The 15,078-nt window shown below is 43.8% G+C and overlaps 1 protein-coding gene across 2 annotated transcripts; it reads left to right on the plus strand.

The window, feature by feature from the left end:
* GATD1 (glutamine amidotransferase like class 1 domain containing 1) lies at positions 1 to 8,990 on the plus strand. Of its 2 annotated transcripts, none has more exons than XM_037402634.1 (8): positions 1 to 107; positions 929 to 1,005; positions 1,364 to 1,469; positions 1,992 to 2,099; positions 2,670 to 2,764; positions 3,779 to 3,872; positions 5,675 to 5,786; positions 6,318 to 8,990. In XM_037402634.1, the coding sequence occupies exons 1-8, from the start codon at positions 50 to 52 to the stop codon at positions 6,325 to 6,327; spliced, it is 660 nt and encodes a 219-aa protein (XP_037258531.1). In that variant the 5' UTR covers positions 1 to 49; the 3' UTR covers positions 6,328 to 8,990. The 2 variants fall into 2 exon arrangements, with proteins under 2 accessions (XP_037258531.1, XP_037258532.1); XM_037402635.1 differs by having other exon boundaries at positions 6,321 to 8,990.
* Positions 8,991 to 15,078: the final 6,088 nt, after the last annotated feature.

Consider the following 15,078-nt stretch of genomic DNA (forward strand, 5'->3'; position numbering starts at 1 on the left):
GAGGCGCCGCCCCCCTCCGCCGCCGCCGCGCCCCGCCGCGCCCCGCGCCATGTCGGACCGGCTGGCCAAGCCCACCTGCCTCATCGTCGCCAGCGCCGCCGCCGCGGGTGAGATTCTCGGGGCGGGGGGAGCCCCGGGCCGGCCGGCTCCGCTCCCGCGGCCCGCGGTGCCCCGGGGTGCGGCCCGGCCCTGTGTGCGGGCCCGCTGCGCCCTGGGCCGGGCCGGTGTCGCCCCGTGGCCTGGGCTGCGCCGTGCGTCGGCGGCACCGAGCGCGGCACCGTCCTGCCACGCGTGTGCCCGCACCGCAGCCCGCGGCGCCGCTTGCACAGCGGTGTGTGTGTGCAGGCGCGGTGTGCGTGCGGCTCAGGTGTGCGGTGCGTGCGCAAGAGTGACCGCGGCTCGGCAGTGTGTGCGTGTGCAGGCGTGCGGCTCAGCTGTGCAGTCCCACGTGCAGGCTGGCTGCTCAGCCTTGCTCTGCGCGGCCGTGCACACGCGCTGCTCCTGCTTGTGCAGCTGTGTGGTGCACAGATGTGCTCGCTTTCTGTAGATGCCCACCTGCAGTGCACACGTGTCTGTGTGTTCCTCTGCACGCAGCTGTGCCGTTGGATGCGGGCTGGTTTCCCCTTGGCATGTGCCTGCACCAGAGCTGCCCTTGCACATGTACCTGGGCGAAGCCAAATTTCCTTCACTCCTGCCTGTTTAACCCCCCAGCCGGAGCAAACGGCATACTTGTCATGTGTTTCTCAATACGTTGTTCACCTATAACGGTGGCAGTGCATTTCTTCCATCTTAAAATAAGTCTGGAATTACTGAGAGCTTTTAAGATGATCAAAAAACCAAGCTCGTGTACTTTGCTAGGTAAGACTGCATAGTGTGGCTGGGATTAAAACATAATTGTTTCCTTAAGTTGTTGGACTCTGTTTTTCAGGCGTGTCAGCCCAGTCGTTCCTTCACTGCTTTACGCTGACTAGCTCGGCTTTTAATCTGCAAGTCGCAACTCCAGGGGTAAGTGATTTCTGTGATTTCAGTCTGAAACCAATTGATATTTCAAGTGACAAGAGAGAATTATACTATTCGGAGAGGTGTCTTATTGGCCTTACAAATTAAAGGGCTTAATTTTGTTGTCTTAATATTGAAGTGAATGCATGCTTCCTATAGTGTGGTTTTGAACTTCTTCGTCCAGTATCTGTTACCCACGAAGAGCAGAGTGCTATTAGAAGGATGGCTTCAGTGGGAAAAACGGAGAGCTTCAGATTTGTGAGAACTGAAGTATCTCGAAATCCCACATGGTTATGCTTCAAGAAATGTAGTGGATGTTTTTTCAGTGATCCTAACGACAGCCTTTGAACCATGCTTCCCCTAGGGGAAATCAATTGATTTTGTGGATGTGAACGAGAGCAACATGCGCTGGGTACAGGACTTTCGTATGAAATCGTACGCAAACCCTGCCAAGTTGGAGTCGATTGATGGTAAGGGATTGTTGTTGGCTAGTATGTCATCTTCATTTATCGGGGAAACAGATACTGCTTAATGTTAGGCCCTTAGGGAAGAATGACACAGAAAAGATGTAAAACAAGTGTTTTAAGAGGAAGCCCTACCAGCTACAGTTGTTACTTTCTTATTTATCTTGGATTGGTAGTTTCCTCCTATGTATACATACACAATATATATAGTCTGTTTCTGTGTATATAAACACACTCTGTAGTGTTATTTTGTAAAAATAAATACTTTGCTAAAGTAGAGGCTAGCAGACATAACAGTTTCAAGTTTTGCCTGGGTAAGAATGGTGTATCAAAGGTGTGTTCTTTGTCCTAAAAAGGACCTTTTTCTGGACTCTGTATAGATCTGTTAGTTTCTTTAGTTCATTTGGTTTATACAGTTTTTGACTGACCTGTGTGGTATTGTCTCAACTGTGTCAAATCTGAAATGGATTTATGGTCAGGCTTTTGTTTGTTACTGGTATTACAATTGGTTTATCCTTTCCTTACTAGGCGCTAGGTACCACGCGCTGCTGATTCCAAACTGTCCTGGGGCTATGACTGACCTTGCAAACAGCGGGTACCTGGCTAAGATATTGCAGCACTTCAGCACTGAGAACAGTAGGTGAAATTGTTAAATATTGTTAAATAAAATAGTACTACTGTACTGTTCACTTAACAGTGTTGCCTTCCAATGACTTTAAAATGTTGCCGTAGCTGAAGAGCATTCAGAACTGGAAGGAGCTGCTTTAGAGAAATGTATCTTCTCTCGAAGAGTAACCTTATCAGTAGCTTTTCAATGCTTGTGTCAGAAGGGGGTTTTCTGCCTTACAGTGACACAGAAATAGCTGTCTCCAAGTCGATGGGATTCAAGGTCTAGAGCCAAATGTGAAGTGTACCAGGATCATCATTAAGGCTGTAGTTAATCAAGACTTGTGTGTGCTTCTCACTTACCGTTTGAGTATGTGTTTTTCTGATTGCTGCTGTCTCTGGACTTGGAGTTAATAGCTAGTGACTCTGCAAGACCGGCATAATTCTTACTGTAGTGTGCGGGAGCCTAAGAGGCTATAAATGGTGCAGTATAATTTTATTACAGGAAGGCAACATGCTGTAATGTTGAAGAATCTCATTAACTCATCTAGGTTTTGGCTATTTGAAGATCCTCACAAATATGCTTTGGTATTTCTCTAGAGCCGATCTGTGCGATTGGACATGGAGTTGCAGCTTTGTGTTGTGCCACCAATGAGGATAAATCCTGGGTATTTCAGGGATACAGCCTGACAGGGGTAGGTTGAACTTTTGGGTGACTTTTGCTGTTTGGGGGCGCTTTTGCTGTGTGGGAGTCCCGTGATTTCAGGTGCTGGTAGATTTGGTCTTATCCTAGAAGCTCCTACAAATATAAATCATCAGTTTGGTACCCTTGGTTTATGTGCATGATGTGGAAAGTTATCATTAGCAAAGGGAAACAGCAGTGAGCGTGTGGAGGGATTGTTGCACTTCACTGTCATGTGGAAAGTGTTTGCCTGCTGATTGTTCAGTAAACTTTAAAATGCTGGAAATGTCTGCTGCAGCTTTTTGAATTCATAGTTGAGGGCTCTTAAGAATTTTATTTTTTTTTGCTTCATGAATGCTGGAGGTAGGTTATATTTCTCAAGGTGCTGTTTTATTTTCAAAGGTAGAGGAAGCTCTAGGGGGGAAAAGGCAGTTTGTACACACTGGCTTGTAATAAAAAAAAAATGTAGCTAGATACTGTTGATATTTTATTTACTGTACAGTTATATCTCTCCTCACAGACTACTTATATGGCAGCTGCACCTGTGTGCTGAGGTGATGCAAACCTCTATAGTACAACTTACAGGGTTGAAAATTTATATGCAAAGTTAAGAAATTAAGTTTATGGGACTCCCAAAAACCGTCAGTGTCCTGATGTGCTTGTATTTGGCACTACAGTCCATGACAAAATATTTAAAATAAGGCATGATGTGACCTAGCTACAGTTACTATGGAAACCATAAAATTCTGTTTCCTCCTGTGCATATAAAAACTGAACTAAGTACTTCTTATTTTTCTCGGCATTTAAGCCGATTCCCGTATTCATTTAGAAAACAGAGTACTGTTGTTTGGACTCTGCAAGTGGCATGGCACTTGTGTCCAAATGTTTGTGTCCAGCATCCAAACAGGTCTGCGCTTTTTGAAGTTAATTGCATGCACACTGTTCAGTGTCTAGTTGCTATGCAGAAATTGCTGGGTGTCATTCTGTAAAAAGCAAGACAGACTTACTTCCTTTTGATCTTTTTCAGCCCTCTGTGTATGAACTAGTGAGGCAGCCTAATTTTGCCAGTTTATCCATTATTGTGGAAGATTTTGTGAAAGACTCTGGAGCTACATTTAGTGGTATGTCACTCTTCTGTTGTCCAGGTCTTCATGTTTCGTGGCTGCATTCTGGAAATGAATGTGTATGTGCCAGTTTTACACAGCTGAACAGGACTCTGACAGGCTATCTCATCTTGCATTCCCACTTTAGGAATATAAACAGTGAGTGTTTTAATAATAAATGCCACAAAATACTGTGTGTGGAGAAGTAGGGCAGTACAGTACCGTGCACTGATCTCCGTGGTTGTCCACACATGCCCTTACACCCCAAGGTAAACGTGACGTTGCTTGTCCTGCTATGAACAAAGAACTTGTGCTGCAGGGAAGGGTGTGAGCAGGGGAGCTGCTGTTGCTCTGCAGATGCGCAGCCTGTGTCTGTACGGAGGTGTTGCAGCTGCTGCCTTCCTGTGTGGCAGAGAGCATGTCCGCTGCTGGGAGAGGTTAAGTTCTTGATTTTGGGGTTGCCTTCTATTCAAGCAAATGCTTCATTAATTAAAGCTGGAGGCGCTAGGCTGCATAGCGTTTTGGTTGCTCTGATTAGTTGTCTTTTAGCAGAACTATTTTACTCTAGCTAGATCTGGTTTTTTAGTATTTTCTTGCTTTGTTACTAATTTCATTAATTATTATTAGTCAAAATGTAAAAGTTTGACTTTGAACAGCAAAATCTGAAGTTCAGTCCTGTAAGAGAAATTAAATCCATTCAAGCACAGAAATGTCACTTTTTCCTCAATTGGATGTGCAGGGAAAAGTGTCATTTTCCTTTACATGCTGCGTTCCTGCAGTACTGAAGAGCTACAGGGAGAATTAAATAATGAGCTGTAAATGGCCCTATTCTTCAGTTGCAGCTGTTGTTCAGTCTCCTGTTTTGTTAGGTAATTTTTTTTAGAATCCTTAAAGAGAATAATGAGATGCCTGTGGTATTTAAGTCATCCTTCAGCAGAATAGTTCCACCTATTGAATTGATTCAATTAAAGTGGCTAGATTAGAGATTAACTATGCACATGGCCTGGATAGGAAACAGAACCAGGCTCCTAATGCCATTCTTCTGTTTTTCACTAAGAAGAAACACCACTGTCTTATCAAACTGCTGTATATTCTTTGCTTCATTCTCTTCCACCCGTGCTGCTGACTGCCTGTTTCTGTGTTTAAATGGCATCTTGATGCTTTTCACATGGGCTGCTGCCGCCACCTTCTGCATAATGAGTCCAGCAAGAAGAGGAAAAAAGCATGTGTGGTTTGAAGGCGCTTGGCCTGTATTTAGGCAGTCAGTGGCTGTGAGAAGGGAAAGAAAATAAGAGTTGTTCATTACTGAAAAACTAATGGCTCTATCTGAAATGAGGTAACTTAAAAATGCTAGTTGGAGTACTGAACAATTCCTGGTAGATATTAACATGTCAGGATATTATAGGACAGAAAATAAGTATTTTTCTGCAGGTTCTTTGTAGTATGGTGATTACAACTTTGATATCCTACATGAGAAGAGCTTACATTGTATCACAGGGTGATTACAATTTTAAAATATATACTTTGAGGGTTTTATTATGACAATCTCTTGATGTGTGCATGTTACCCACCTAGTGTTAACTGAACGATGAGACTGGCCCTGCTGGCCTTTCGGAGAAGGACTTTGCAGTGAAATTGTTTCAGGATTAGGGGCTCAAGATTGTCCCTGTCGTGGTTGTTACAGATCAGCATGTCAAGTTACCCAGCAAATCTGTATGGTCAAAATAGTTAATTTTTGTTTTAGTTTTATCAGGGTTGTGATATTGACACTGAAGTGGTGTCCACTAACACAATGCTTTTGCTTTTTCTCCTGTATTTAGCCAGCATTCCAGATGCTGTACATGTTGTGCTGGACAGACACCTGGTGACAGGACAGAATGAAAATTCCACTCTTCCTGCCATCCAGAATCTTCTTATTCTTTGCAATGTCAGGTGAGGCAATGTGGGAGATAAGACTTAGGAACAGACAGTGGTGAGCATCTTTTAGTTTCAGGAATATTGTCCCCCAATGGACTTTTTTTTCCCTTTAGTTAACTGCTGAAGCACATGTCATCTTTGTTTGATCTAGCTGTTCAATCAGTTATGTCTCTTGGTAAAAAGCATTTGTGATATTAATAAAAGGTAAATTGGTTGGGAGATGCCTAGCTGTCTTATCGGGACTGATAAAGTGAAATGCAGAATAGGCTTCACTACGCATTCCTGTTGAGAGAAACATCTCTTGTGTCTTTTTCTTTGTGCTTTGGCAAGTTAGCATTTACTCAGCTGTGTTTGGGGATTCTGGGAAGGAGTGGATTGAAGTTCTTTGGTAAGGGCTTGGCTGTCTGACTGTCTTTTGTCTTGTCATCTAGAAGGAACACTTAGAAATAACGATTAAAAAAATTCTTTTGTTCAGATGAATGTGTGTTAGAAGTCCTTTCCTGGCTGTGGACTAACAGGTGTCATGTTTGGATGTATTTCATTCAGCAGGAAATGAAGAAGGAGGTGTCTTTCCAAACAGGATGGATGAAGAGCCAGCAGGCTAAGGATTTTCTTGTCTGGTAACTGGATAAAACATCCCTCTAACTTTCTGCCCCGGACCATGAAGTTACTGTGACAGTGGAGTAGCAATGTCAGGTTTTGCATACATAGAATGGATGAAGGTTGTGAAGAAAACGTAGAAGTGCATCACACTTGAGAAGTGACTATGAAACCACCTTGCATTTTTGTTGCTACATCTTTTTTCACTGCTTCTTTCTGGACCCTTGATTTACAGATGTGGGGAACTGTCCTTTAAAAAAGAAACACCCAAACCCAACAAACGGAACAGTTGGTGCTGTGGATACAAATTGCTGAAGCTGAAGACCTTGCTCTAGGTTGACAGTTATACTGATTGTTAGTAACTCTGCCCCAAAGAGCAAGCACTTGGAGCTCTGTGAGCCATCTGGTGTTTGTGTTCAAAATATCAAAATCTACACCTAAAGCTTCATGGAATTGCAATGTCAGATGTATTCTCATTTGGTAGGTCACAAAGTTACTGTCTGAACTCTGAATGTGTCTGGGACACTTGGATATACTTGGAATAGGATGGAAAATGCTTAGCTAAACACTGAATAAAGCAGAGCCAGTTGTCTGAAGGCAGCTTGCTGGTGATACCGTTGGCAAATGTGCCCTTGTTTTCGTCCTTGCCTCTTCACATTATCGGACTTCTGTTTAAAGAGTTTGGTCAGCTGTTTTTAAATGGTCTTCTCACTGGTTATCTGTTCTCCTTTGTGGTGCTTATGTTATAATTTTTTGTTCTCTTTGAAATGTTTGAAATACTTCTCTGGCAAGTATGTTGCAGTTGCTTCGTGCTGGAATCTTATGAACAAAGGAAGTAAAAAATGTAGGCAGCTAGTGTGGATCATGTTATCTGAGGAACCAGCTGTAAGATGAAATCTGCCCTTCTCTTTCCTTTTGAGCAGCAGATGTGGCTTGAAGTTGAACATGGAAAGGAATAATCAGACCAAGAATATTTTTCATTATTGCAAGCTCTAGCATACTAAAACCTATGGGAAAGTAGGCAGACTAACATTTTTCCTTCCCTCTTGGAACAGAGGGCAGCATTTCTGCAGTGCTCTGTGAGGGAAAGAACCTTTGTGGTTGCTTTTCTTTCTTAATGGGATAATACGACACATTGGTTAGAACTAGTCATCAAGCAGGGTAATTTTATGTCTTTTCTGTAGAAATTCAGTTTTTTCAGTTCTGTCTCAAGACTTCTTTGTAATTTTTAAAAGGTAATCTGCTGTGAGATTTGTTGGGTCTTCTGCGGTTGTATTTTGGAGCCCAGTTCACAGATTTTTTTTTGTTTTAATAGAAATTAAAGTTAGAATTTGAAATTAACATTAGGCATTGATAGAAATTAAACTATCAAAGAGCTTTTTGATAACTTAAATTCTGATTCCTGGCAAGTTGCTGTAGGGATTTGTTGACCTCTGTCACCATTGGGGTGTACTTTGTCTGGATTTCTAGTGGGCTGTCTGCTGAAGTGATGTGAAAAGTTTTTGTATTTGTACTGCAATCATATTTAGAATTGGGGTAGTTCTGCGTTGAATGCTGTGCACCTACAGCAAGGAGATAATCTGCCACCAAAAGCTTTATTTAGATGGAGGAGGTGAAACTTCATGCCCTGGATTCCACTGATGGCTTGAGCAGGGAACTTGGTGGGCCTGGAGGCAGGTAATAGGGGACCTGGAGGAGGTGGGTGCAACTTTATGTGGCTTCTGAGTTGAGAGAGCTTTGCCACACCTGACTGCAGCTGCAGAGCTGTTCTACGGGGTCAGTGGATAGCACACAGACACCAGTACAGAAAATAATCTTGTATTACTGTTTGTTTCAAATTAATGCAGAAAATAAGGCAGTATGTGCATACAGAAGGATTAGCATAAAGTACCCTGATTTCAAGCAATAAAACAGATAAGCAAGGCAATGCACCTAATCATTACTACTCAGGGTTGGCTGTAGTGAGTAAGAAAGAGATCACCCGTTGCCCTACTACATTACCATCATCCAGATCCACCCCTGCTGCAGTGAGGATGTGGAGAGCCTGTCCTAGCAACTGGGGAGTCTATGCAGGGTGTCCCCTTGTAGGGGAGGTCTCCCAAGTCACTGCAAGAGGGTCCAGCTTTTATACTGTATTGAATAAACAAGCTCACCTACTTGTAAATGCAGAAACAACTGGTTTCACTCTCCTCTCAGATCCCACCAAAGCCTGGCCGGGGCTCAAGGAGGAACCAAAGAAAGCTCCCTTATCTACTGGATTATAACCACTGGTTTCCAAACAAGGCTGAACATCTGGTTTCGTTGCCTGGTCCACCTGCCTCTAAGCAAGGAAGGATGCACCACAGATAGCTTCGCTCAGGATTACTCTTTTATCTAAGCTACATCTTTCGCTAAGGATCATGCATGGTTTGCTAATGATTGGATACTAAATATATACTTAATGTTTGGTTGGCAGGTTTGTCTAGAGGTCAACTTTGGCTCAGGGCCTGTTTCTCAGTTTCTGAAGTGGGAGTCTGAGAGGCTATTAGTCTGTTTTACCATTGAGGCTGCTTCCATTGACTTTGAAAGGTCTAGTGATTTTGACGTTGCCTGCCTGTAAAAATAGAATATTGCTGTCTACCCCGTGTCCTGTTTTCATTCCTTAATTGTAAAGTTCTGCCCAGGCTTGTTGATAAGCTGCCAGGTGAACAAACAGTATTCAGAGCGCTATAGGCTTTGATCAGTTCCCTATTGCACTGTTTGTCCTTTTTTTTTTTTGTGGCAGCCCAGGCCTGTTGGAACCACTGTGTGCCAATGTTGGGAAGTACTCTGCCTTTTAGTTTTTTCTAACATTTTCTTATTCTTCCCATAGGGGAGCAGATAAAGAGGAGTTGCTGTGAGCACCTTTCTTTCACATCACACATCCATTTCTGTCTCCTCAGTAATCTAAACTGTCTCCAGTGTTGAAGCTGCTCTGGCAGAATAGAGGAAGAATGGCAGGGTCCAGCGGGAAGTGGCTGCAGAGGTGGTGTTTGCAAGTGTCTGTGCCTACAGCGCTGGTGCGGGTGACGAGGAGGATGCTGGCTGCGTGGATGTGGCGTCACTGCTAGCAGCAAAGCAAAACGACTGGTAAAACAGCCCCCTCTCTCGTGTGGATGGTGGGCTAGCATTCAGTCACCTTTAAACACTGTGCCGACAAGCTGTGAGCACTTGCGATGGCTCTTCTAAGTTCTCATACAGTATGACCAACTTTAGCTAAGGACTGGAAAAAATTATTCTAAGACTGTGGGAAAAGATTAAAATAGAAAGCATGTGAAGCTGTTTCATGTCATGCCAGATATACTCAAGACAGTTTTACTCTGTTCTTTTGGGGGGTGTTATGTCAGTGGGTTAAAACAAAGGCAGTATTCCATCATTTTTGCTTGTTATTTTACTTTCCTTTACCACATGTGTACAGATTAATAGTCAGGAATGATATATAGTGTTGATGACCTCTTTGTAAGTTTTCATCTAGTTTTTCATTTTGGAAAAGCTTTCAATGTGGCAGTAAACCACTTGACTGTACAGAAGCTTTCAACAACACATCAGCCTATTTCTGTAACTCCTGTTTACTTTGAAACTAAAACCAGCAGGGTTGAAGTACAGGCTTCAAAGGCTGCAGCTTGTCTATAGCTTGAGGTATTGCTTAGGTATTTAGTTCCCTGTTAATTGTTCTAAAGATGTAACACTTGGTAGTTTCTTTTAATTTATTTTTTGCTTAAAAGGTATTTACATCAACTAAAATTCTGAAGTGACATTATGGAAAGAAGACTGATTTTTGGATAAGTCTTGCATTTTAAGCTTCCTGTGTGAGGAGTTTGAATACCTTGGTTTGTTTCCTGTACCTTGTGGGCTATGCTTTCTTCCTGGTGAAACTGAGAAGCAGGCCAGTGCAGCATCACATCCCAGGCATCCGAACAGTGATATTTATCCTGAGTTTGTCTTGCAGCACATAATATCATGCCTTAAAATGGCATGGGTTCTCCTCTCCCTGGTTGTAAGAATACAGCATGTTCAAACTGCTCAGTGGTCCAGTTTTAAATACTATTCTTACCCAGTCATGCTTAACAAGACACTGACAAATCTCAGCAGCTGGGTTTTTGCAGGGGCATTAGCATAGGTGAGATGTTGCTTCTTCTTGCCTTGTGCCTGTTGACCTTTGTCAGTGTCTTAGCTTGTGGTACAGTTAGTGTTGTCTCTGCTCCGTGACCATGCATACTAATCTTAAGCTAAAAATTAATTTGCATGTAAAGATACATGTTTATGACCAATCTAGTGATGTGGGTTAGAAATCATGTATAACTGATGAGCAATCAGCTAGAGGCAGTTATCAGGAGTCCTGAAAACATGCCAGCTCTTGCCGTGCTCATTTAGCCCGTGTTCTGCAGCGTGATGGCTTTCCCCCCTTAGCTGGATTGAGTGTAGCAATTTGAATGCTGCAGGGAGGACGAGCTTTTGGCAGGGCTTGCAAATGCTTGGTGTTTCGCTGTCTTTGTGACCAGTTGTTTATAGAGGATTCTGGCATTTGAACCACATGACAGGCTCTTTTGTGCCAGCCAGAAACTGCTTCTCAAACAAATTGTAATTCTGGAGATTTTCAACCCACGCAAATCCTGATTGTGTTGTGCTCTGGAGTGCTTGGTGCTTTTGCCTTAGGGATGTTATCAGCCAGGCTTATTCCCTTAGAAATCTGTCTGTTCCCGGTAATATCTAGCTGCTGATTTTTTTAATTTTTTTTTTTTTTATTTAGGGAACCACACACACAGTGTGAGACATCTTGCCAGGGCTTAACGCGTGGGAGTGTGTTCTATATTTTCCTCTGTTCTTAGGGGCAGACATTGAAGTATCTGCTAGAAGCATCAGAGTGCTTCTGCAATATATGGAGCAGAAACAGTTTGTGGGATGAATCCAAATGGATAAGGGGCTTTCTCAGATGAGTTATCCTTAAATGCTATCTTTAGGATAATCTTTACAGCAGTTGGCTCACAGCTGTAAAAAAACATTCCTGTATTGCATCCCCACAAGGATTTCTTCACCAATGAGACAACAGCATGTATCACTATGCATCCCAGCACGGCCCTTGTTAAAGCTGTGTAGCTGGTCCCTGCAAGGAATAAAGGAAAGGTACAGAACATCTTTAAGGTAATAGGAGCCTTTACTGGCAGTTTTATGCAGAAGTTGTGAAAAGGGATGCTCAAACAAAACATTTGCAAACTGGTGTAACATTTGGAGTGAGCCCCCAGACTGGCTTGTGAGTGTGATCTCAACTTTAACACTTCTTACACCTTAATTCAATTTAAGTTGTGGCTATAACAATAATGGGAATGTCATCTTTCTAGTTTAACTAACCTAATGTTTACAGGGCAAAAGGTTGAGTGGTGTGAAAGGTGATGAGGAAAGACCAAATCAGCAACAGCTTGGGCTTTGATTGTGAGCCCTCTGTGTTACCATGCCTTTCCTAAAGCTTGATACTGTAGCTGCCATCAGTGGAGGTATCTTAGATCCTCAGAATTCAGAGGTGGTATCAGAGACAGCCTGGGAAGACTCCCAGACATCCCACTGGGACTTGGCAGCCAGTAACACTGTGGCAGTGCTCTCTCCTCTGTAATGCCAGTGCATCAAAACAAGTACCAGAATAAATGGAAATGAATTTTTAATCCTGATTAGCTTTAACATTTAACGTGGTACCTATCAGATACTGTCGGGCTTGTTTAATGTAGTCTGTAATAGCCTTTGATGGCTGTATTTGATAGGCCTTATAAATGCATCTCCAGGGGCTAATTTTAAAGTGAAATTCTATGCTGGGAGGCTGAAAATAAAACTGATGTACTTGCTGTCAGCTTTGTGGACCCTAGCGGCTGTTTTCCTAACAGCTCTGCTCTCCTGTACCTCTGCTCTTGCACCCTTGTTTCGAGAATACAGGAGGTGCTGAGCATCCACAGGGAGCAGCAGCCAGGCTCCCCTGGTGCATCGTGTGATGGGATGCAAGAGGGAGCTGAGAGAGGAAGGAAAAGCTTTTCCAGCACCCACCTCCCCCAAGCTTTGCGTGTTTGCATAGACCTGGATGTTCAAATTCGAGAGCTGCCACCACAAGGGAGGGTGGTTAACTTTGCATTTGTGCTCATCAGTTAATTGCCGCTCTGCGAATCTTGAAAAGGAAGAGGTGCTGTGGGATGCTGCAGCCTCCCCACGTGGTGGTGGTACTGCTCCACACAGACCTTCGCATTCCTCCTCAGCCACCAGCAAACTCCGTCCCCAAACACCAAGTTATTCCTTTTTTCTTGTGAATTCCCGAGGAAGGGCTGCTTCTTGTACCTGTGCCAGGCAGGTGGGCTACAGCTGGAAGAGAGGAAAATCCTTGGATGCCACTCAGGGCTACAATAGCACAAAATGCATATTAACACATTATTAGCACATAAAATGCATATTACACTGAGCTGTGCTGGAAACAACAAGCTATTCCTGTGGCTTCCCAGTAATCTGTGACCAGAGGGTTGGCTCTCCTGTGCTCCTTCTTTTCTTAGGAGGATGAGAGCAGCAGAGTTAGAAACTTCGCCATGAAAGCCTCAGTCCTTTGTCATATCCTAAAACATCGTGTGCTAATGCTGCCCTGCGTGATTTCCTTAAATATTGTCCTTCCTCAGCATCACCTGTTCTGTTATTTTCTGGTGTAAAAGTAGTAAAATCCATATGAAATAATTGGGTAGAATCATGTCACCAGGTAAAAATCAGAGCTCAGCAGTTCTTCATGCCTTTTGCCCTTGGACTGGCTGCTTTACCTGGCTCGTCCCTCCAAAACTTCTTGATCCTTCTGCTTCCACGTAAGCTACAGTAAACTAAGTTGATCTGAGCTGCCAGTGCATGCTTACTTGTATAAACTTGAACTACTAATTGTATTCTAATCCTATTCTAACAGTTATCATATGCTATTCCCTATGTTACCTCGTACTAAATAATGTATATAGGTCTATTCAGACTGCACGGTAGGTTTGAAACTGTGAGCCACGTGCTTTGATTTTAATCCCCAGTGCCTTGAACCGTGCTGTGGGCTGGAGCAGCGGTTTGTGGGGCTCAGCCTTGTCGCAGAGCCCTGTTTGGCCTTGGGATGAGAGCAGGAGACCCCGAGCCTGGCCAGTTCCTGGCCAGGGACAGCCCGAACGGACTGCTGGAGCAGTGGGTGCCTACAGCTGGGCGTCTCTGCCGTTCAAGGACTGTGGGGTTTTATGTCTTGTGTGTCAGGAGCCCTTACCATGAGGCTCTTGGCATGTACCCTAAAGGAATGAATAATAAAATGTGCCGCAGGGAGACCAGACCTAAGCTTGGGATTATTTATCTTCTGGGTTTTTTAAATTAATTTGCTACAAATTGCACTTTTGTGTTGAACACATTTTCCACAGCTTTGTACTGAATATGACAAATGCTTTTTAGCCAAGAAGCCAATTCTCTGAAATGGGTTATTTCACATTTTCTTTTTGAAACATACCTGCAGAAAAAGCCAGGAGGCAAAATGTTGCATTTCACCCCAAATAAAAAGTATTTCAGCTTTTTTACATCCAACTATCCTGCTTTTAAGTCCTGAGTTTGTTTCTTTGCTGACGTGCATGTTTTGTGTGTGGTTTTTCTTGATTCTGTGAACAAACCAGAAATCATATATTTGCCAGCTGTATTCTGTGCTCCCAAGCTAAACTGTCTGGGCAGTCTGTTAAACAATGTTTGCTTTCTCCAGGGGGTTTGTTTTCTTAATAGTTCTGCTACTTACTTCGCTGCCTGAGGATTGCAATGAAAATAAGAGTTCAAAATGTTCATTTAGTTCACTTGCTGAGCTTTGAATACAGCCTGCTGTTGCTGGAGGCTCTAATGTTTAATGAATGTTTTTTCTCTTGCAGGAATACTCCAGGACTCTGATATGTGCCAGGATCTCTGATGGCAGGTGCTACTTGCACAGAAACTTCAGGGATCCTGCTGCGTAGGCAAGATGCACGTGTATGGGAAGATACAGTACTGTTTTCTCTTGGAATTTGAGGATGGAAGATAGAAAGAACGCCCTTTCCCAGCCTGGTACACCAGCAGCCGTGCGGGGTGTGTTTGCACTCTGCCTGCAGAGGGGCTGCCCGCTCCCCCAAATCAGACCTGGCCTTGCTCAGCACAACCCGAAGTAATTCCTGCTTTGTTTGGAGCGTGGTGCCTCCTTGAAGAGGGCCAACTACAACCTTATGTGTAGGTGTGGTTTGTAGCACTCCGCAGCCTAGGTGCCTAGGCTCTGGCACTTAGATGACAAGCACCAGGAGGAAGCACAGTGCAGGAGTTTGCCCTGTGGGAAGGGGCTGGTGGCAGCCTCCTGTGCTGGCTCTTCTGCCGTGGGGCTGGGGAAGCCCAGGTGAAGCCTGTCTCATGCTGAGGGTGTAGAGCAGGTCATAAAGGGAGAATTTCCCTCCCAGGAGGCTGGAAAGGTTTACTCTTTGTGGCTGCTGGGAGGTGTTATGGCTCTGGGTGTGTTTAATTAAGTGGAAGGACGCTTTTAAATAAATTTTTAAAGTGTATGTATTGGTTCTTCAGGATTTATACACACACACACATTCTGTTTGTCCCTACTTGCTGAGTCGAAGCTTGTCCTTGTGGCTGTGATAGCTGAAAACCTTTCTGGGAGACAACAGACGTCTGCTCCTGATAAATCTGAGGAGGTCTGGGG

Source organism: Falco rusticolus, chromosome 10 (genome assembly GCF_015220075.1).
Source record: "Falco rusticolus isolate bFalRus1 chromosome 10, bFalRus1.pri, whole genome shotgun sequence".
NCBI classification, from domain to species: domain Eukaryota; kingdom Metazoa; phylum Chordata; class Aves; order Falconiformes; family Falconidae; genus Falco; species Falco rusticolus.

Bases quoted from the DNA above. Each gene is read 5' to 3' on its own strand.
- GATD1 (XM_037402634.1), top strand. From the start codon at position 50: ATGTCGGACCGGCTGGCCAAGCCCACCTGCCTCATCGTCGCCAGCGCC. The intron at 1,006-1,363 runs GTAAGTGATTTC...TGCTTCCCCTAG, and splicing joins TGCAAGTCGCAACTCCAGGG to GGGAAATCAATTGATTTTGT. The intron at 1,470-1,991 runs GTAAGGGATTGT...TTTCCTTACTAG, and splicing joins CAAGTTGGAGTCGATTGATG to GCGCTAGGTACCACGCGCTG.